This window comes from Heterodontus francisci, chromosome 8 (assembly GCF_036365525.1).
Source record: "Heterodontus francisci isolate sHetFra1 chromosome 8, sHetFra1.hap1, whole genome shotgun sequence".
In the NCBI taxonomy this organism is placed as follows: Eukaryota; Metazoa; Chordata; class Chondrichthyes; order Heterodontiformes; family Heterodontidae; genus Heterodontus; species Heterodontus francisci.
Window position 1 is genome coordinate 75,761,951 of NC_090378.1, and position 22,529 is coordinate 75,784,479.

The 22,529-nt window shown below is 40.2% G+C and overlaps 1 protein-coding gene across 1 annotated transcript in view; it reads left to right on the plus strand.

Annotated features, from left to right (window-relative positions):
• The window catches only part of LOC137372920 (actin-related protein 2/3 complex subunit 5-like), a 28,202-nt gene extending 13,187 nt beyond the window's left edge, over positions 1 to 15,015 (plus strand). Inside the window, exons 2-4 of the mRNA XM_068037391.1 lie at positions 6,008 to 6,080; positions 6,944 to 7,120; positions 14,654 to 15,015. Coding sequence (XP_067893492.1) covers positions 6,008 to 6,080; positions 6,944 to 7,120; positions 14,654 to 14,716 — 313 coding nt within the window. The 3' untranslated portion in view covers positions 14,717 to 15,015. The remainder of the gene's footprint in view (positions 1 to 6,007; positions 6,081 to 6,943; positions 7,121 to 14,653) is intronic.
• Positions 15,016 to 22,529: the final 7,514 nt, after the last annotated feature.

Sequence of the window (22,529 nt, forward strand, 5' to 3'; positions counted from 1 at the left end):
AGTTGTAGATGCATGTATGGAGTCAGAGGAATTGCCACCCCAACTAAAGTGATGTCAATGGGTGCCGAATGAGGACTTGAGTGCTGTGATGTGCAGACATAAACACTGCTGGTGACCATGGCCTTCACACATGAATGCTCTTATTCCTGGTAATGTTGCTCGTTACCTTATTCTCTGTCCCCCACTCATGACTTCCCTTTTACAGGTTCTGCTTCTGACTCTGAGCTCATTTGAAAACTTTCTGCTTGCTTTCAAGTTCATTATTTTTAACTGTAACCAGCATTTTTCCTGACTTTATCATTAATGTAGTGTTTGTGAGGCTGTATCTAGAATAAATTAAGAACAATGGGTTAAAATGAGCATTTTGAAACATGTTCTCTGAGTGATGAAGTGATTAATTTTAGAAGGAAGAATGAGAGGCAATATAAAAACCAAATTATACAATTTTAAAGGGGGTGCAGGAGTAGAGTCCTGGGGCTGCATGTACATGCAACTTTGTAGGTGGCAGGACAAGGTGAGAAGGCAGTTGAAGTATGTAGTTTATTAATGGAGGCAGATTACAAAAGTATGGTTAGGTTTCAACTATTGTGTTTAATTCTGGGCACCACAGGAAGGATATAAAGGCTTTAGAGAAATTTACTAGAATGGTACAGGGGATGAGGGACTTCAGTTATGTAGTGGAGAAGCTGGGCTTGCTCTCCTTTTAAGCAGAGAGGGTTAAGAGGAAGATTTGATAGATGTGTTCAAAATCATATAGTTTTGATAGAGTAAATAAGGAGGAATTGTTTTCAGTGGCCGAAGGGTCAGTTACCAGAGGATTTTAAGTGGTTGGCAAAAGCACCAGAGGCAATGTGAAACTTTTATTTTAAATGCAGTGAGTTATGTATGATTTGGAATGCACAGCCTTAAAGGGTGATGGAAGCAGATGAAACAAAACTTTTAAAAGGGAATTGGATAAATATTTGAAAGAAGAACATTTGCTGTGCTGTGTGGAAGGAGCGTGGGAGTGGGACTTGTTGGAGAGCTCTACCAAAGAGCTGAGACAGGCGTGAGTGACCTCCTGTGCTCCTCATTCTGACTATAAAAGAACACTTAATTCAAAAGCTGAAGTTTTGTTAACACTTCATAGCACTAATTTATAAACTTTGGTTTTGCTCCCTCCAGGAAGCCCACAGCCCCAATCCATTAAATATAAATTTTGAAACATGTTATTCAGTCCTAGCTTGTCACTCAAGCCTGCACAAGCCCAAAATTAAGGAAAGAACCAGCACAACTCAAATTTCTCTCCTGTCTGCTTAAAATAAAAGCTTTTCTAAGTTGATTTTTTTCAAGTTAACACAAATGAGGTAGCTGCATGTTGTAGCAGATACAATCTAAGTGCCAGCCTCAAAACTAAGAGTGGAAAGATTACTGGGAATCCACTAGTGAGTAGAGAGATGTGATGTAAAAACTAGAAAGAGAAATGTGCATTGATAAAATGCCTTATCGGTCGTCTCTAACATCTCAGTTCCTCACGTACAACGAATAACTTCGAAAAGTAATATAGTGGTAATTGGCCAGTTTCACCTGAGGCGATTTGAATAAATTATGTAGGAAATTGACATCACTTTTGAGTTTAGTAAAGGAAAGGAACTGAAGTTTGGATTGAAGATTGTTGGGAAAGTATGCACACTATGTAATTCAGCTAATGGAGACTTATTTTAAATTATAGCTATCCAATTCGGTGTGTACGTATGTTTTACATATTGCAGATCAATTGCTTTGCTAATGTGCAATTTGTACTGGGTTAATGTGTCACGGGACATAAGGGGAGTTGCATGGGACACATGAATTCCTTTGTATATTGTTTAGGAATGAATTGTTCCAGGTCAGCTCATGACTTACAGATTGCAAAGTGGTAGACTTCTTGGGGATATTTGTAAAGTTGATATAGATGGTAAGGGGTGAACTTGTAGCTGTCTGCCCCCAGCTACACCGGACATTACGGCCTCAACTTGTGGTGTGCAGTGTTGAAGTCGAGGTTGATTTGCTCTGGAGCTGTTGTGCTTTGATAGGGACATGTGATTTGTTTTCTCATGCATCAACTTTGAGTGGCTTTGACAGGCTAGTCAGTTCCTGTCTGAGTTAGCCAGACTGGGTCCCTCTGTTTGTATCCATACATACCAGAATAGCATTTGCTTATCTTTTTAAGGATAAATTACTGCTGGGATTTAAAGGAGCAATTTAAAAATGATCTTCACTATTACACTCAAGGAATCTTGATCAGTGTAATGTTTTAGATTGTGAGTGTCACAAAATGGCTGTATTAGTTTTTAGACTAGTGATTTTAACATCTGGTAGAAATGTAATTTTTGAGAACTGGAAGGGAGGTCAGATATTAAATCTCCAAATAAATGTGTTAAAAAATCTCACGGTTATTAAAGATGTGGGGCTAAGTCATGTAACTTTGGTCAGACATTACAACTTGCCCGTTCACTTGAGCATTTTGATTATCTGAACTGCTCTGGAATAGTTGGGAGTTGAATATTTGGGAACTCAAGTGACTGAAAGTTGCCAATTAAAATGTTTGGATAAACATCAAAATAACTGATTAATATGTAATATTCTCACAAAGTAGAAGTGTTACAGTAGTCTCTGAGTAATACTATTCATTGTGATCTTTCATCTTCCTTAGCTTGCAATCTTGAATACAAATCTGCCTCCCCTAAATGAGCTTTTCTGCTTGTATTGCTTTTTAATCATGTTGATTTGGGCTGTTATAATCATCCATTTTGGACAGCTTCTCAAATTACTTTTTAGTCAGGTTAGAGATTAAATGTGATTTAGAAACATGTAAATATTAATGTGCCAGATTTTACATAGGAACATATGAACATACGAATTAGGGCCACTCGGCCCCTTGAGCCTGCCCTGTCATTCAACAACATCATGGCTAATCTAATTGTAACTTTGACTCCACATTCTTGCCTACCCCTGATAACCTTTCATGCCCTTGCTTATCAAGAATCTATCTACCTCTGCCTTAAAAATATTTAAAGACTCTGCTTCCACTGCCTTTTGAGAAAGTGAGTTCCAAAGACTTGCGATGAGAGAAAAAAATTTTCAGCTGTCTTAAATGGGTGACCCCCTATTTTTAAATAATAACCCCTAGTTCTAAATTCTCCCACAAGGGGAAACATCCTTTCCACGTTTACCTTGTCAAGACCCCTCAGGATCTTATATGTTTCAATCAAGTCGCCTCTTACTCTTCTAAACTCCAACAGATACAAGCCTGGCCTGTCCAACCTTTCCTCATAAGACAACCTGCCCATTCCAGTTATTAGTCTAGTAAACCTTCTCTGAACTGCTTCCAATGAATTTACATCCTTCCTTAAATAAGGAGACCAGTACTGTACACAGTACTCCAGATGTGGTCTCACCAATGCCCTGTATAACTGAAGCATAGCCTTCCTACTTTTGTATTCAATTCTCCTCGCAATAAACAATAACATTCTATTAGCTTTTCTAATTACTTGCTGTACCTGCATACTAACATTTTTGCGATTCATGCACTAGGCCACCCAGATCCCTCTGCATCTCCGAGCTCTGCAATCTCTTGCCATTTAGATAATGTGCTTTTTCATTCTTCTTGACAAAATGGACAATCTCACATTATGCTCCATTTGCCAGATCTTGCCCACTCATTTAACCTATCTATATCCCTTTGAAGCCTCCCAATATCCTCTTCACAACTTACTTTCCTCCCTATCTTTGTATCATCATCAAATTTAGCAACCTACCTTCAGTCCCTTCATCCAAGTAATTTATATAAGTTGTAAAAAGTTGAGGCCCCAGCACTGATCCATGCGGCACACCGCTCATTACATCTTGCCAACCAGAAAATTACCCATTTATGCCTACTCTCTGTTTCCTGTTAGCTAACCAATCTTCTATTCATGTCAATATGTTACCCCCATACCATGAGCTTTTATTTTCCGCAATGAGCTTTGATGTGGCACCTTATCAAATGCCATCTGGAAATTTAAGTATAGTACATCCCCTGGGTCCCCTTTATTCACAGCACTTGTTACTACTTCAAAGAACTCCAATAAATTGCTTAAACATGATTTCCCTCTTACAAAACCATGTTGACTCTGCCTGATTACCTTGAATTTTTCTAATTGGCCTGTCGTTGCCTGCTTTCTGTCTCCCTTTTTGAATAAAGGAGTTACATTTGCTATTTTCCAGTCTAATGGAACCTTCCCAAAATCTAGGGAATTTTGGAAAATTAAAACCAACGCATCAACTATCTCACTAGCCACTTGTTTTAACACCCTAGGATGAAGTCCATCAGGACCTGGGGGCTCGTCAGCCCCGCAGTTCCAACAATCTGCTCAGTACCACTTCCTTGGTGATTGTAATTTTCTTGATTTCCTTCCTCCCTCCCTTCCATTTCCTGATTTACAGCTATTTCTGGGATGTTACATGTATCCTGTATAGTGAAGACCGATGCAAAATATCTGTTTAATTCATCTGCCATCTCCTTATTTTTTCCATTATTAATTCCCCAGACTCACGTTCTATAGAACCAACGCTCACTGTTAACACTTCTTAAATATCCATAGAAACTCTTACTATATGCATGTCTTTTTATACACACCACAGAAAGTTAAGTCATTTCAAGTCTTAAATACCTTCTTAATGTGATGAGTTTTAATTATGGCAAAACAATCTAGCACTGAAAATTAATAATTGGAAGCATGGAGTCTCATTGTTTCAAGTTTTAATTGTTATTTTAAAAATGTTAAATTTTAAATTTAATCTTTTCTGCTTGTCCTTTGTCTCCTTTCTCTCTCAATCCATCCTTTCTTTCCTTCTCTTTCTCTTCCTGTACCTGATTTGACATTGAATTTACCCACTCAAATTTTTACTTCCTTCTCAGTCGTTTTGCTGTTAATTTCACAATCCTTCAGTCTGATTGGTTAAAGTGGTACACAGTTGCTTGCCCTGTTCACTCAGTTCTCCAGTTTCCTCTTTCTCACTTTCAACAACTTGCCATGAAAAAAATGTAAAAACCTAAATGTGCATGGACAAGTCTAACTAATGACAAATGCTATTAGATGTCCTACCACAGCAAATTATGGCCCATTGTTTAATTTTTTAAAAATTAAGCTTTACAATTACCAAATAATTCATTATAAAATATATGTAAAACAATATTTTCACAAATTTGTAGTATCTTTTCTCCCTTTCCTGTTCACTTTGCTTAGCAGTTTCATTTGCTACAAAATGTCAGTATAGCTCACAAATACTGAAATAAAAGCAAAATACTGCGGATGCTGGAAATCTGAAACAAAAACAAGAAATGCTGGATTCACTCAGCAGGTCTGGCAGCATCTGTGGAAAGAGAAGCAGAGTTAACGTTTCGGGTCAGTGACCCTTCTTCGGAACCGAAGAAGGGTCACTGACCCGAAACGTTAACTCTGCTTCTCTTTCCACAGATGCTGCCAGACCTGCTGAGTGAATCCAGCATTTCTTGTTTTTGTCACAAATACTGAAGGTTGGTTGGTTGAAAGATACCTTCAACCTGAATAGCCAGCAGAGCTTGATTGAGGATCTATTGGTGATGTGGTGTATTAGTATCTGCAGACAGCAGGACAATAAGATCAGCCTGTCTCTTTTTTGTACTATATGTATGTGTCATCTTGGCCTAGTTGTGTCATCTGTGGCTCAATTGGTAGCATCTCACCTCTGAATCAGAAGATTGTGGGTTCAAGTTCCGCTCCAGGACTTGAGCACAAGTCTGATACTCCAGTGCAGTACTGAGGGAGTTTCGCAGTACTGAGGGAGTTTCGCTGTACTGTCAGAGTTGCCGTCTTTCAGCTGAGACATTAGACCGAGGCTGCCCCATCAGGCAGGCGTGAAAGATCTCATGGCACTATTTCGAAGAAAAGGGGGGTTATCCTTTGTGTTCTGCATTCTTATAGGCAAATTATGAATTCTGTGGTATTCCTTAATGTCTATGAACAGGAAATCTGAATGCAGCTCTCCAGGCAGCACTGAAAAATCCCCCAATTAATACAAAGAACCAAGCTGTTAAGGTAAGGTTGAAGGATTAAATGGCTAGCCCTCTCAGCATTTTGAAACTTGGAAGAATCTGAGGTAATTTTGCTCCTGTCTGTTCCTTGGGATTTGCCCCAATACATGAGATGGCCTGAAGATTTACGTGCAAACTCCAAAAGTGACAAATTTTGATGCAAAGATTTTGTTTGCTTGTAAAGGTACTTAAATGTTTGTCAACTTCAGGAACTTAATTTCAGTTTGAATTGAAATTGGGTTAAACCTCATGTGGAATTTAGAGTAATGGACCGAGTAGGATTGATTCAATGTCAATTTGTTACATTTGGCAATTCTGTTTAAATTGAGGCCTAATCAAACTTGCCATCAGAAAAAAACACTACTACTTCAAAACTAGTGTCTCTTGCTCAAATTCTTATCTGCTTACAATATGACCCACCTTGGGATTGGTTTGCACTAGAATCAATTTGGGCATGTGCTACCACAATCTCAACCACACAAGTCAATGAATAGTGTCTCATAGCATCCCCTCTTCCTACTTCTACAGTTGAAGTGCATGTTCTGTCTGCACAATCGGATGCATGGACATAAATGAGTTGTGGGGGAGGGTAGTGCAAGGGAAAGGTTTTTGTGAGTTGCCTTATTGAAAGTATTCCAAATAACCTTCTGCTCCACAAATTCACTTGTCTTTGCTAAACATAGGGACCTCACTTTCAATTTGCCAGTCAGTACAAGCTATTTGATACAGTGGTAGTTCAGTAGTTAGCGCCTCTGCCCAGTTCATGTCTAAAGTAAAAAAAAAACAAAATAAACATTTAAATTCAGTTGATAAAAATTCAAATTTAATATAATTGCCACTGACAAAGCTGCTTTTTTTTTTAAACAGGATCGGGCAGAAAGTACTGTTGTTAAAGTTTTGACTTCATTTAAAAGTAATGATATTGAAAAGGCTGTTCAATCCCTTGACAAGAATAGCATTGACCTCCTGATGAAGTACATCTACAAAGGTTTTGAAAAACCAACAGAAAATAGCAGTGCAATTCTACTACAGTGGCATGAAAAGGTTAGTATAGTATTTATCAATGTGAGAATAATTCTTTTGCATTTTCCCTGCCACAGGTTTATAGCCGAACTTGATAGGTTTTGGGGAAACTACAGCCCTGATATTAATATGAAGGCGGTTTCCAGGCAGGGAGGTGGAATTGCATGGGAGAAACCAGGCCGTCAACTCATTTGGTCAGAATCTGCAATCTCAGCTTTATTCAACCAATTAATTTTGACTTCTGGGTTTTGCATCTCCAAGCTGTGCAGCCAAAGTGATTTACAACGTCATGACTCTGTATTTAAAACAGCAGTGTACAAATGGAAATTGGAGGTGTTCAGGATGAATGATTTGCAATAAAGCAACAGTAACACCCAGATTTAATGATGCATCCTTGGAATTACTGCTGGGTGCAGTCAGGAACAGGAGGAGGGACATACTTTACCCCAGTAGAGGAAGGAAGAATTCTGTGGCTCTCAAGAAGGTCTCGGAGGAGGCTGAGGAGGTGAGCAGCAGCAGCATTGTGCCTAGGTCTTGGATGCAATTTAGGAAGCAGTTTACTGACCTAACAAGGTCAGGAAAAGTGAGTACATTAGCTGAGTCAAACTATATCCTATGGTTTAAGCACCCACCCCCTTTCACTCTGTCTTGCTAAGCATTCTGCATCACATCACTCTTCACACTCGCTCAACTTTCAGCAGTTCCCAGCTTCACTTTCTATGCAGTTCATCACCTTATCCCAGTTCTTAGACAATTTGATGCAACTGTCTTATGGTCACCCTCACTGAATGCATTGCATCCAAACAGTTGAATGCCTAACCTTCACTTATTCACAGATCTGTTTCACGCCTCTTTTAGAGAGCACAAAAAGCGAGGGAGAGGGCTGGAAGTGGGCCGCCACAAATAGTCCAGCTAATGGATGCAGAAGAGGGGTCCTTGAGATAAATGTGCCCCCCTCAGTTGGAGATGGAGAGACAGGGAGCTTGCTGAAAAATCCACAATTTTGACAATCAAATAATATCTTTTCAGAGCTTTTACATACACGACAAATGTTCTTGGACATGCATGAGGCCAACTCCTCAGAGGACCTCATTCCTTCTTAGTGTGCACTGTTACCAGGACATACAACCATGCACCAGTGCAAATACTCTTTCTTTAGTGGTTCCACTTAGCCAGTCAGTTGTCTTTTCACCTGGTGATTCACACCTCACAAATGAGCATGAGCAGACACTGGTGGCATGAACAGCTGCGGAGAATTATGTCGAGGAACACAATCCTCTCCAAGCTGTGCCCAGCTGTACACTGATGCTGAACCCCTGAGGGGCTGCTGTTGGGAAGGAGAATGCTAGATGTGCATCAGCAACTCAACCAGCTACTCTCAGATGTGCCATGCGCACACTCGACAGACGAGGAGAGCGTGGTGAAACCTAACTCAAAGGCTGGTGGATCAGTGGCACATGCAATTGTGTCTGCCAAGACAAAAGTAACAGCCTCCATGGAGCTTCAGACATGGCTCTGAAATGAGTCCACGTGACTGTGGCCGTACAAATTTTTGATGCCAGCTTCTCTGCAGCCTTAAACAGGATGACATACTGTCTCTGGCTTTATGACACGTCACTAGTTTCCATTAGGCTGGTCTACAACATAGTGGTAGAAGTGAGTTGGGGCTGGTTCAGTGAGGGATGATGGCAGAAGGGAACTCCATTCAAAGCACCTGTACTCTTTCCCCACCATCTCCAATCCAGTATATGGCATGCTGCCTCATCTGATGGCCATGTCTGCCCTGTGCGATTGCAGGTGGAGCTGTCTTTGGTGGGGCTCTTAGACTTCAAAATCCAGAGGGCATGGCTCAAAAGCATCTCAGCAGGCAGAGATCCGAGCAGCCTGCCTCTACCTCTGTTGAAGTCACACAGGATGCACAACATAGAAGTGGTAGAAAGCATAAGCTCAAGAAATTGTAATTCACCAAAGGTATGCTCATGGGTATTCGACAAAACTTTTTCCTTTTTTAATATTTTATTGATCAGCATCACTTCCATATCTTCCCATTATTGTCTTTTCCCTTGTTTCATGCTGAATGTAAATATATAATGGGACCCACTCGGTGGATATGCAACGGGTGGATGAGTGGTTGAAGGACTGTTTTAGTGCAGAAGGATGGGTGAGCGTGGACCTGGTGGTAGGAGAAGACTGCAGAATCTCATTTCTTAAATTTTACACTCGGTGAACTTTATAATATTAGAGCATCCCTGGCATCTCAAACAGCAATGTGCAAGTGGCTGGTCTGGCACTGGGTGCCCCATTTTCATCCACATCCTTCTCCTTCCTCTTCCATGTTCTCCTCATCCAGAAATGAGTGATGAGCCCTTTCATCCTTCTGTACCTGCAGTCCTCTGATGCACAGGATACAACACAGCATTATTTTTATGGAGACCCTTGCTGGCGAATACTGAAGGGCACCTCCAGACATATCCAGGCATGTGAAGCACATCTTCAGCATTCCAGTGGTTTGCTCTGCCAGATGGTCATGTGGCTTTTGCAGTGTACCTGTGCCTCACAGGTAACATGAGGCAAGTTAGAAGGGGTGGCCCTTGAGTTGCTGGGTTAAAATTCTGGGACTTCCTCCCTAACAGCACTGTGGGTGTACCTACACCACACGGGCAGCAGTGATTCAAAAAGGCAGCTTACCACCTCCTCAAGGGCAATTAGGGATGGGCAATAAATGCTGGCCTTGTCAGCAACACTCACATCCCATGAACGAATAAAAATAAACTGCTTCCTGGAATGAAAGTATAGGAATGTTGATTTGCTACAGTTTAAATGCATCATGATGGCTACCAGGGAATCTGGCACAGACTTGCATGAACCTCTTGTCGTTGCATACCAGTTGTGCATTGATAGACAAATGTCCCTTGTGGTTTATTATAAACTCCTGGTTGCTGTGATGCCACTTTGATTACCACATGTGCAGTTAATGGCAACCTGTATCTGTGGGAATCCAACCAGAGGGGTGAATCTGAACGCCCACTCATTCTGGTTATCGTCATGGTGGGGTGGGGGAGTTTTTTAATTGCCGGCCCTGGTATACAATCCATCGGTGATCGACCTTGTGCATTTAAGTACAACCAACTGGGAGATCTGGATATGATTCACGGTAGTGTCCTGGAAGGATCCAGAGGCATAAAAAGTTGAGGGCAGTGGTCACTTCCATAGCCACAGGTAGGGTGTGGCTCCCAGCTCCATCAGGGAGCAGGTCTTCCTCCAGAAGGCTGAAGATAATTGTCACCACCTGATGTGGCAATTTCAGTCTGTGGAAGTGATTTTTGAGAGATTAAGGAAACTGAACTTCTGTTAGTAAAACGTGTGTGGGTAGTGCCTCCTGCAGCCCCTCCTGTGTATGTGTTGAGCCCACCACAGCTCATCGTGGCACCACGAATGGTGATTGTCTTTCTCTTAATATGCTTTCAGATACATCCAACCCATCTCCCGTTCTGCTATCCGTTTGAAAGCCTCCAAGGTTGGGGGAAAAGAACTATATACACATGAATGCTCAGTCACATGTTTGGCATCAATAAGTGAACTTTTATTCAAATAGGGCAATGATCAGTTTTAAATACTCACCTGAACTCCATCCTCAAACTTGCCTCTGTTTTCCTTGTCAGTTTCCCAAACCTCGGAAACCATGCTGCATAGGTTAAAGTTAAGTGGTTTAAATCCATTTCCAAAAATCTTATTAACGTCTCCTAAGGATGTCAGTTGCACCAATTACCCACCTGCCTGCAATATCTTTGGTGAGTAAGTTTCTCATCCACATCCAAACACATCTCAGTCAGCACGTTGAAATGGGGCTGCCGTCGTGCTTCATGTTTCTCCAACTTTAAGTACACACCTGATCCCACCCTACCCATTCTTGCCTGTTAAAATTCCCCCCTACATGTCTGGTGTATATGTGAAAATGTGACCGTGCAAGTAGGCAGTAGTGCGCTAGTTCTACACATGTTCCATAAAGCCCCAAGACCTATACCATTGTACTCATTCATTTTTCCCCAACTAAAAATTCTTTACTTCCCATGTTGGATATCTCATTAAAAGTTCAGGGCAAAGTCACTGGCTTCTCTTCAGGAGTAAGTTAGTTTGGACAGACTTGTGTTTTTTTTCCTCTGGAGCCTATGTTTTATGACATTTGGTGATGAGCTGCTAGTAAATAGACTAGACCGTCATTTCAGAAGCGTAAAAATTAAAGAACAGCTATGCTCTTTGGATTGTATGACTAGCAACCAATCCAGTGTTCCCCAAATGGCTATATTGCAAAATATCTCAAAACAAATGAGAGTACTAATGAACAATGGGTTATGTGCAGAACGTATAACTATATATTAATTGCAGTAACAAACTGAGATCCCTTGTCCTTGCAAACAGATTGTTTTTATATAGACAATGATCTGTACAACAGGGTTCCACTGTACTCCATTTGTTGATGCTGACAATCATTCCATAAAATACTTGATGCTTAAATACGATGCAGTGTACCAAATTTGCCTTGCGTTCATGACACATGCCCTTAAGGAACAGTTGCACCATGTTTCTTGCATTATTCAAAGTACAATAGATGAGTAGTTTAAGACTAAGAAATCCAGTCATGCTTCAGGGTCCTGGAATGGTTTTCAAGGAATCTGTAGCTTTAACTGACAGTAGGGACTCACTGGCGTCAGAGGACACAGACCAGCCAGCCTAAGTGACAAGGGCATTTTTATGCACAAAAATTTCAAGAGTTATTTGGCACTTGTAGTACCAAGATATTGTTGGCACAGACCAGGCAGTTTATTTTGTTCAAGGGTAGAATACGCCCAAATCCCAAAAAAGGTAACTGAAATGGATAACTAGCTGGCTGCAAGACAGAAAGTAGGGGTAAGTGTAGATATTCGGAGTGGAAGAAGGTAGAAACTGGGGACCCATAAGGATCAGTGCTAGGATCACTTGCTCACAATTCATCGTAATTTAGATTTTGGAATCAAACAATTTCTAAATTTATGGATGGCATTATGGTGAGGTGAGGGTGGGGTGGTCAATACTGAGCAGGACTGCAACAAATTATAAGCCAACATTGGTAAACTTTCAGAATGAGCATATAATTAGCAAATGAGTTTCAACACAAGTAAGTATGAGGTATTACATTTTGGTAAGAAAAATAAGATTACTTAGAAAATAAGAATCTAAATGGGGTAGAGGAGCAAAGCGATCTGGGAGTACAAATACACGTCACTAAAAATAGTGACACAGGTTAATGGGGTTATTTATTAAAAAAAAGAAAACCAAGGAATCTGGTTTATTTCCAGATGGATAGAATTCAAAAGTAGAGAAATTATGCCAAACTTGTATCGAACCTTGATTAGGCTACATTTGGAGTACCATATACAGTTCTGATCACCATAATATAAAAAAGATAGAGGCACTGGAAAAGGCCCAAAAAAGATTTACAAGAATGACACCAGAAATGCGAGGTTAGATCCATCAGGAAAGGCTGAATAGGCTGGGTCTCTTTTCTGTTGAAAGAGAAGGCTGAGGGGTGACCTGAAATGTTTTGATAGTGTTGAAGGAAGTGGCTATAGAGAGTGATTATCTTCCAAAATTCTATAGATTCTGGAAAGGTTCTTGCAGACTGGAAAGTAGCAAATGTAACCCCACTATTTAAGAAAGGAGGGAGAGAGAAAATGGGGAACTTGAGACCTGTTTGTTTGAAGTCAGTGGTAGAGAAAATGTTAGATTCCATTATAGAGGATGTGATAACTAGACACTTAGAAAATCTGATTGGGCAGATTCAGCATGGATTTATGAAAGGGAAATCATGTTTGACAAACCTGTTGGAGTTTTTTGAGGATGTTACTTGCAGCATAGATAAAGTAGAAACAGTGGATGCGGTGTAGTTGGATTTTCAAAGGCTTTTGACAAGGTCCCACACAGGAGGTTTATAAACAAAATTAGAGCACATGAGATTGGGGGTAATATACTATGGATTGAGAATTGGTTAACAGACAGAAAAGAGTTTGTGAATAAGTGGTTCATTCTCAGGATGGTAGGCTGTTACTGGTGGGGGTACTGCAAGGATTAGTGCTTGGGCCACAGCTGTTCACAATCCATATAAATTATTTGGAGGGGATCAAATGTAATATTTCCAAGTTTGCTGATGACTAGGTGGCAATGTGAGTTGAGGAGGATGCAAGGAGGCTTCAAGGGGACTTGAACAGGCTAAGTGGGCAAGAATATGGCAGGTGGAATATAATGTGAATAAATGTGAAGTTATCCACTTTGGTAGGGAAAAAAAAAAGAGAGTATTTCATAAATGGTGAGAGTTTGGGAAGTGTTGATGTCCAAAGGGACCTGGGTGTCCTTGTTCATGAGTCATTAAAAACTAGCATGGAGGTGCAGTGCGCAATTAGGAAGGCAAATGCTATGTTGGCCTTCATCGCAAGGAGTTTTGAGTACAGGAGTAAAGAAGTCTTGCTCAGTTTTATAGAGCCTTGGTGAGACTGCACCTGGAGTATTGTGTACAGTTTTGGACTTCTCATCTAGAGAAGGATGTACTTGCCATGGAGGGAGTGCAACAGAAGTTCACCAGACTAATTCCTGGGATGGTGGGATTATCTTGAGTAGAGATTGAGGAAACTGAGCCTGTATTCTCTAGAGTTTAGAAGAATGAGAGGTGATCTCATTGAAACTTAAATTCTGACAGGATGGATGTAGATAGGATGTTCTTCTGGGCTGGTGAGTCCAGAACCAGGGGACATAGTCTCAGGATAAGGGATTGGCCATTTAGAACTGAGATGAGGAGGTATTTCTTCATTGAGTGTGTGGTGAATCTTTGGAATTCTGTACCCCAGAGGGCTGTGGAAGTTCAATCATTGAGCATGTTCAAGACTGAAATCGATGGATAGCTGGATACTAATGACGTCGAGGAATATGGGGACAGCACAGGAAAGTGGCGTTGAGGTAGATGATCAGCCAAGATCGGCAGAGCTGAACGGCCGCCTCCTCCTATATTCCTATGACAGAGTGTCTTTCCGCTGCAGGAATCCAAAACCAGAGGGCATTAATATAACACAGTCACCAAGAAATAAAATAGGGAATTCAGAAGAAACTTTTTCACCCAGAGAGTGGTGAGAATATGGAACTCGCTGCCACAGGGAGTGATCGAGGCAACTGGTATAGATGCATTTAAGAGGAGGCTAGATAAGCATATGAGGGAGAAGGGAACAGAGTGTTATGCTGCTAGTTAGATGAGGAAGGATGGGAGGGGGTGTCTGAAATGAAGCATCAATGCCACCATGGATTGGTTGGGCCAAATGGCCTGTTTTTATCTGTATTTTCTGTGCAGTTTGCTTAGTGATACAGGACTCCTCTCAAATAAGGAACCTTCAGCTCCAGGATCCCAGCAAGTACCAATGAAGCAACCAAGCAGCCAGCCAGTAATGGGTAGCTTTTATACTGAGTGGCTAAAATATTCACACACTTTTATATCTATTAGAAGTTATTAACACTGAATCTCTTGTTTCTTAGGTATTAGCAGCTGGAGGAGTGGGATCTGTAGTGCGAGTTCTAACAGCAAGGAAAACTGTTTAAGCAATGGAACAAAGAGCAGCTGTCTGGTACAGAGAAATTGCTGGTGCCGAGACCAAAAGAACCAGTTTGTGCAACACTGGAGTCATATAATCTCCTTCTTTCATTTTTTAAAAGAAAATTTTGGCTTGCTTTTTATGACCAGTCTGTTATTAGCTCTGTTCATTTGTCTGTTAACCAGAATCAAAGGTGCAATCCAATCTTCATTTTATAAACTCAGTATTTCGTACAATTTTTGTATCCAAACAACATTTCTGAAGCCCAGTTTTATTTAAAATAAAAACTTGCCAGAAAATCAGGAATTTTTCTTTGCAGAAAACTGTATCTTTTTTTTTTACTTTAAATGTTTAATTGAATAAAGGTACAGTATATGAATGTGTCATGCAGAAAGTGAATAAATCAACTAAAATTTAATGCATTCAGATGCAGCTGGCCCCACATACAGCTGTTCATGAGCATAGCTTAACCACATAAAATCACCAGAAATATTTGTTTGAAATCATGTCTTGGTTGATAATAGTAATAGTGAATAATGAGGTTTTGGCATGTTGGGGGTTACTTAACATGCTATAATTATCCCTGGCATGAGAGGTGATCCTGATACAAGCAGGCCTCAAAGATAATTGCTTCCTATTAATCTGTAGGTGCTGCATAACATGTCACTTTTTTGAAAGTACATTTTTAAGTTTAAAATTAAGAATCGCACTAGAAGTGCACAAAACAAATAAATAAAATTCAGACAATTACTGCATCAATATGCAAGGGGTTTACAGTACTGTGGTCACTTACAGTTTTGCTACCGTGTCAGCAATGATGTCATCCAAGTTTTGTAGACTTGACTTGCCTTAATATTATTTCAGAATTATCTAAAATCTTCAAATTATTAAATTAAGAATGAAACTTAAATACAATGGTTTCACTGATTTAAAAGACACAATGGAAATTGTCATTTGGATTTACTGTCCATCAGTTGAAAACTCAGTTCAAAAATGGCACAGAAGCTTACAACTAATGGCCTTTTGGTTTGCACCACATGTCCTGGTTCTAACTAGTGTAAGCATTTCAAAATGGTGCATTGAGCTGATGATGAATGTTAATGTTTAATTTTAGAGCAAATCACTACTTAAATTAAAAATTGTTGGGTTCACATTGAAAATGCAAAAGTGGATCAACTGACCTACTATTTGTCTATCAAGTTTATGCCTTTAGCCAGGAGCTGGTTTTCCACCTATACATTCGATTTATCTTGAGTTTGATGGTAAGTTATCTTTTATACTACCTGGGTCAGGCATCAATTAGACCTGATTTCGAGTCTCTGCTGGTGATATTCAGTATTTTAACTACTTCCTCTTTGTGGGGGAGTGGCTTGGATTAGGAACTCCGCGTGGATATTGAACCTGATTTCAGCTCTCCTGGCATAGGAAGCTGGGAACAGGAGCAGGCCATTTCAATCTCTCACACCTGTTCTGGCATTCATTTCATTCATGACTGATTTGTAGCTCAACAATCCAATTTGTTATGTTGTTGTGCTAAATTGAGTATGTAATTAAACTGAGGTTAAATTAATTTCACAAAACACAATTGGTGTGCTTCATACTTTTTGAAACTTGGGTTGTGAATATACTTAGAGACTTAATACCCCATTATACTTGGGTCACAAACATAAAAGAAGCACAATCAGCAATGCTGTGTCTTTGAATTTAGTGCAATATTGTGAAATGGAGGTTTTTTTTTGCACTGTTGGTGCCATCTATTACTATATTTCTTGTTAATCCTGACACACCTGTAGTGATCTTCCCTCCCCACATGGCTAGCTAAATAGCCACTTAGCTAGTAAAGTTGATACAAGTTTGGTTGTTCAGCTGTACATTGTACATGCTCATTTGTCCTGACTTTAAAAATGCTGATTTACCCACCAGGCTCAATTGTTACGAAGAGCAAATCCCAGGTTTATAACATTTTTATCAAAGTCAACTATACAGACTTCTCCAAAGTAAAGTAATGCATAAGTTATTTTTGGATTTTAATAATGGAGTTTTTAATGCGGGCAATCTCCGCTGAGCCCAGCATTATTATGCTTGGGAGTGCTGAGGTTAGTTGAACTTGCCCTTGTTAAATTACAGTGGCATTACTTACCCTGTTGATAGATTTGAGGAATATGTCAACACTAACACTTATAGACACGATCATCACAGTGCTTCTAACAATCAAACTAAAAATGAGAAACCAAGTCTGAGCTTTTTATCCATGGCAATATCTAGGTCTAAACCATACAGAATCAGACCATTAAATCATTCAATCCCATTTCATTGCTCAAAGAGCCTTCTTTCACACTCTGTAAAGGAGTTGACTCTGTTTATTGTCTAAAACATTTGCCCAAATATAAGCGCAGTGGTGTGGGGTGGGGTTGGGGGGGGTACAGTAGGAAGAGTGCTCCTTGGTTGCTTATCCAATTCAATTATAGGGATAAAGAAAAGATATTGAACCAGATGAGGTTGAAATCCCATTTTCTGCCGGGCTTTCTATAATGTCAATGGTAATTCTGTACATTTGGAACATCAAAGATTTTGTGTTAATTTCAACAGACTCTTATCCTAAACAGCAGGATACTCATTGCATTTATGCATTTTTTTTCTTTCAATTCAGTAGTTTTCATTTATTTGGAGCTGAATTCAGTCACATAACTTAAGGTTGAACCAGACTGATCACAACCTTAGTGTCATATTTGACCGAGACGAGTTCCAGACTACATTCACGCCATCAATAAGACCACCTATTTTCACCTTCATAGGATTGCCAGACTCTGCCCCTGCCTCAGTTCATCATCTGCAACCCTTATCTGTGCTTTTGTTATCTCTAGACTTCGCAGAATCGTTACAGTGCAGAAGGAGACCATTTGGCCCATCATATTTGCACCAGCTCTCTGAAAGAGCAACTCGCTCAGTTCCATAACCCTGCACATTCTTTTCATATAACTGTCTAATTTCCTGCCTCCACCACGTTCTCAGGCAGCACATTCTAGACCTTAATGAATCACTGTGTGAAAAAGTTTTTCCTCTTGACTATTCTAATGCACTCCCATCCAACCTCCCATGTTCTACCCTTCATAAATTTAAAGTTGTCGAAAACTCTGCTGCCTATGTCCTTGATCACAGCAAGTCCCATTCACCCATCACCCTGTGCTCACTAACATTGGCTCCCAGATAAGTAATGTCTTGTTTTTTTTCAAATTCTTGTTTTTTTTAAATCCCTCCATAGTCTCCCCGTCCCTATCTCTAATCTCCTCCATCCCTACAAAACTCTAAGATATTTGCCATTCTGGCCTCTCAAGCATCCACTATTGACTTCAGGGCCAAGGCCCTAAGCTCTGGAATTTCCTCTCTAAACCTCTCTGGCTCTCTATCCTCCTTTTAAGACACTCCTTAAAACCCACCTGTTTGACCAAGGTTTTGGTTATCAACTAATATTTCCTTATGTGCCTAGATGTCAAATTTTGTTTGATAAAACTTCCCAAAGCATAACAGGAGCTTTACTACCTTAAAGGAGCTACATTAATACAAGTTGCTTTTGATGGTTAAAAGCAACTTAGATGTTAACATTGGTAGAACATTTGCAACCCAGTAGATTAACATTGGGACTGCAGTGACTTGTTACCCTGGGAAAGATAGGTAGCTAATTGGTGGCTGGCGGGTAAGTAGGAGATAATGGGAATTTGAATTAGATCAGGAAGGAAATTCAAGTTGCCTTGAATGGATAATGCAAAACAGGCATGAAAGTCACCAACTTAGATGGACACTGACCATGAATTGAAGGAACTTAAGCAGGCAGGTGGAAAACATGGTCAATGAGATGGTATTAATTCAGGTGGCCAGGCTCGGTGAGGTTGCAAAAACATCCAGGGGTGTGTTTGTACCATTTAAGAAAAGGTTTATTTAACGTTAAAACCATTAAAATTTCCATATCTCCAATGACCTGTTTGTGCGTAATTTGTCTTCCAAGATATTTTAAAGTTGCACTTGTGTTATTTTAGGCTGCAGGCTTGTTTCCTGTAGCTACACGATCATTCCACTGTTTTAAGCTGAATTGCCATTGTATGGATTTGGAAGTAAACTCAGCCTGTTTGTTTACCCCCTCACCCACTCAACATTCAAATTGCATCTTCTGGGGGACTCAATACTTTCGTAACTCCTGAGTTATGTCGCAGAAGCAGTTCCGCAATAGTGCATAGAGAAAAAAAAAGAGCTCGAGCACATTGTACATTGCACATTGTAAATTGCTCCAAGTTTACTAGACAGCCGGGCCTGGTACCACTGTCAGGGTTTAATCAGGATTTAAAAAGCAAAATACTGTGGGTGCTGGAAATCTGAAACGAAAACAGAAAATTCTGGAAATACTCAGCAGGTCAGGCAGCATCTGTGGAGAGAGAAACAGAGTTTAGTTTAGTTTAGAGATACAGCACTGAAACAGGCCCTTCGGCCCACCGAGTCTGTGCCGACCATCAACCACCCATATATACTAATCCTACACTACTCCCATATTCCTACCACATCCCCACCTGTCCCTATATTTCCCTACCACCTTCCTATACTAGGGGCAATTTTTTATAATGGCCAATTTACCTACCATCCTGCAAGTCTTTTGGCTTGTGGGAGGAAACAGGAGCACCCGGAGAAAACCCACACAGACACAGGGAGAACTTGCAAACTCCACACAGGCAGTATCCAGAATTGAACCCGGGTCGCTGGAGCTGTGAGGCCGCGGTGCTAACCACTGTGCCGGCCCAAACCGAACTGGACAGAACCATCCACTACAAGAATCAGCTTACCACCTCTGGTGGTGCCACTGCCTGCCTTCAGAGAATAATTAGGTCAAAGTGTCCTTTAGGTAGTCTATCTCTGAAATGTTAATATGTGCAAGTGTACAGACTAAAGAAAATCAATTCATTGTCCCTGATGACTGACCTAAGAGATTGGCTTGTTTGTGGGGAATGGGGTAAGGGGGCAGTGCAGGGGGGAAGATAGTTAATATTTCATTCAAGACAACATTGTATTGAAAAACTGCCCCCAGCTGTTCCGCTTTAGTCCAGTTTGTCTGCTAAATTGGATTCCGAGGGGGTTGACACAAATAGTCAGCACTGTAACACCAAATTTCTGTGAACCTGAATATCAAATTAGTGAAGGACCTACCCGCCGGGGAAAGTACTGATCATCCATGCTCCCAATGCCAAGGCAACCTCGGAGTTAACGTTTCAGGTCATTGACATTTCATCAGTTCTGATGAAAGGTCGTACAAACCTGAACAATTATCTCTGTTTTTCACTCCATAGATGCTGGCTGACCTGCTGAGTATTTCTAGCACTTCCTGTTTGACTCCATAAAACCTTACTTGATTGTTAGGGTCAAATGGGTTCCTCCCCACATGGTATGGGCACAGTCATATGACCCAGAAAAAAACTTTTTAAAAAATGTACACTATGTGGCTCTGCAACAAGCAGTAAATAACTATATTCCATATCACTAGCCAGTGTTCCTCTGTAAACTCTCCAGAGACTGCTTTGTTACAAAATCGCAAACTTTTTAAAAAGATTTTGCCACACAAAGCACAGAAAATAACGCCCGCCCCCCCAAAAAGATCAGCTTTTAGTGATTAATGGAAATCACCTCCCAAAATACGTTTTTTTTTACACTCTTCTAGAGAGAGGGAGCAGCTTAATGCAAAATGAGTCATGATATACACTAGATCTCTTGTTTGTTATCCACACAGTCTAAGGTTTAGACCTTTACACTAAAATATTCAAAGTCCATATAGATGGTTTTGATAAAAGGTCACAGACCTGAAATGTTAACTCTGCTTCTCTCTCCACGGATGCTGCTGAGTATTTCCAGCACCTTCTGATTTTATTTCAGATTTCCAGCATCTGCAGTAGTTTGCTTTTATTTATGGAGTCAAACATTTACTTTTATTTTAAATAGTTTAACTGAATAGAAATCACTTGAGCACACCCAGTTGATTCTTCAACTCAGCCTCTGTAATCTTCCCCAAGTTTTCTCCCAAGGTAGTTCCCATGAATAGTGAGGCTGTTGAATGGGAGGCACTGTCAGTCCTCCTACACAATGAATCGTTAAACAAGATCTTAGCAAACAAGTCTCATTTTAGGATGAGAGTAAGTCTCAATAGTATGTAATAGAGGACAAAAAGTCCCTCACTACTTGTTTGCTTATGCCTACTTGTTTTATGCTAACTTGACCAGAGGAAAATATCCCCCAAAGCTTTTATTTCAAGATTGGTTTTCTAGTGACCATATATGGCTGCACACTGGTGTTCTTAGCACTATCTGTCTTATACAGAAGAAGTGCTATTTATAATATTGCTGTGTTTTTCTTTTAAGAGCAATTACATTCAAAGAAGGAGCAACGGATTCAAAATGGACAAAGTTTAAAAGAAAAACGTGCATTTATATACTGCTTTTCACAACCACCAAATGTCTCAAAGTGTTTTACAGCCAATGAAGTATTTTTGAAGTGCAGTCACTGTTGTAATGTAGGAAACACAGCAGCCAGTTTGTGCACAGCAAACGCCCACAAACAGTGATGTGTTCATGACCAGATAATCTGTGATGTTAATTGAAGGATAAATAACTCCCCTGCTCTTCATAATAGTGCCGTGGGATCTTTTACTTCAACTTGAGCAGATGAATGGGGCCTCAGTTTAACATCTCATCTGAGTGAGAATTGAACCCAGAACCTTGTGATTCAGAGGTGAGAATACTACCAACTGAGACACAGCTGATAGTAATAAAATCCCTGATGGGAGGCAATGTTCCTGATATATGGTTGTGTGATCTCGTAGTCCTATTTATTACTCCACTGATTCCATATTCACCGCAAGATTAAACTACCAATGTTCTGAGAGTAAAGCGGAAGGAATAACATCACCCTTATGAAAATTTATGAAGTAACAAGCTGAATTTCTGCAGAGCTGAGCAAAAAGCAGGATGTGGTCAAAGCAACGTGGCAGAAAATGAATGAACTATTGAAATTATTTTCAAAATCTGGTGTTCCTTTTAAGGTTTGCCTTCACTTGAGATCCTTTTAAGGTGTGCCTTCGCTGGGGTTCTATACAAGAGCTGCTTTGAAGTTCTTTAAATGGACACTATATGGGCCTGTAATTCTGCCATTGAGATAACAGAGATGGTTTTGGTTATGTAAGTATGGAGAGCTTGGTCCTTTTATTTCTGTGGGCTGTGGTATAGAAACAGAAGCCAGAGCACCAGCCACCCAATTCTAGTGTAAAAGTGATGGAACAGTGCACAGACAACAACATTCTGCAACAGATGCAGTGTCAGCACATGTATGAAAGCAGTGTTTAAACATTCATTAGGAACAAAAAGAGTGGCCCTACTAAACTTGGCATTTTCCCAGATGTATACCACTTGTAATTGAGTAGTGTCAAATAATCCTCAAGCTTTCAACCTTATTAAGCAGCACTGTGTTCAAAATTCATGTACTTTAACAGATGGTTCTCCCAAAATAGAAATCTTGCTGTGAAGATTGACAGGCCTAGGACAGAGACGAGATACCTGAGCTTTTCATCCACAGATTCTGATTGAATGCATTCAAACCATGTTACAAAAAAAAGAATAACAGATTGGGAAGAACCTCATTCCTCGTCTGCGCTGAGTTTACTAATGCGGAGCATTTAGGGTACTCTAATTGGCTTCAATGCTACTGTGCAAAGGAGAGGAAATCAGTCAGAGTACCTACTGCTATTCTCTGTCCAGTGATCCTGCTGGAAAATGTGTGGTGTGAACATTGGA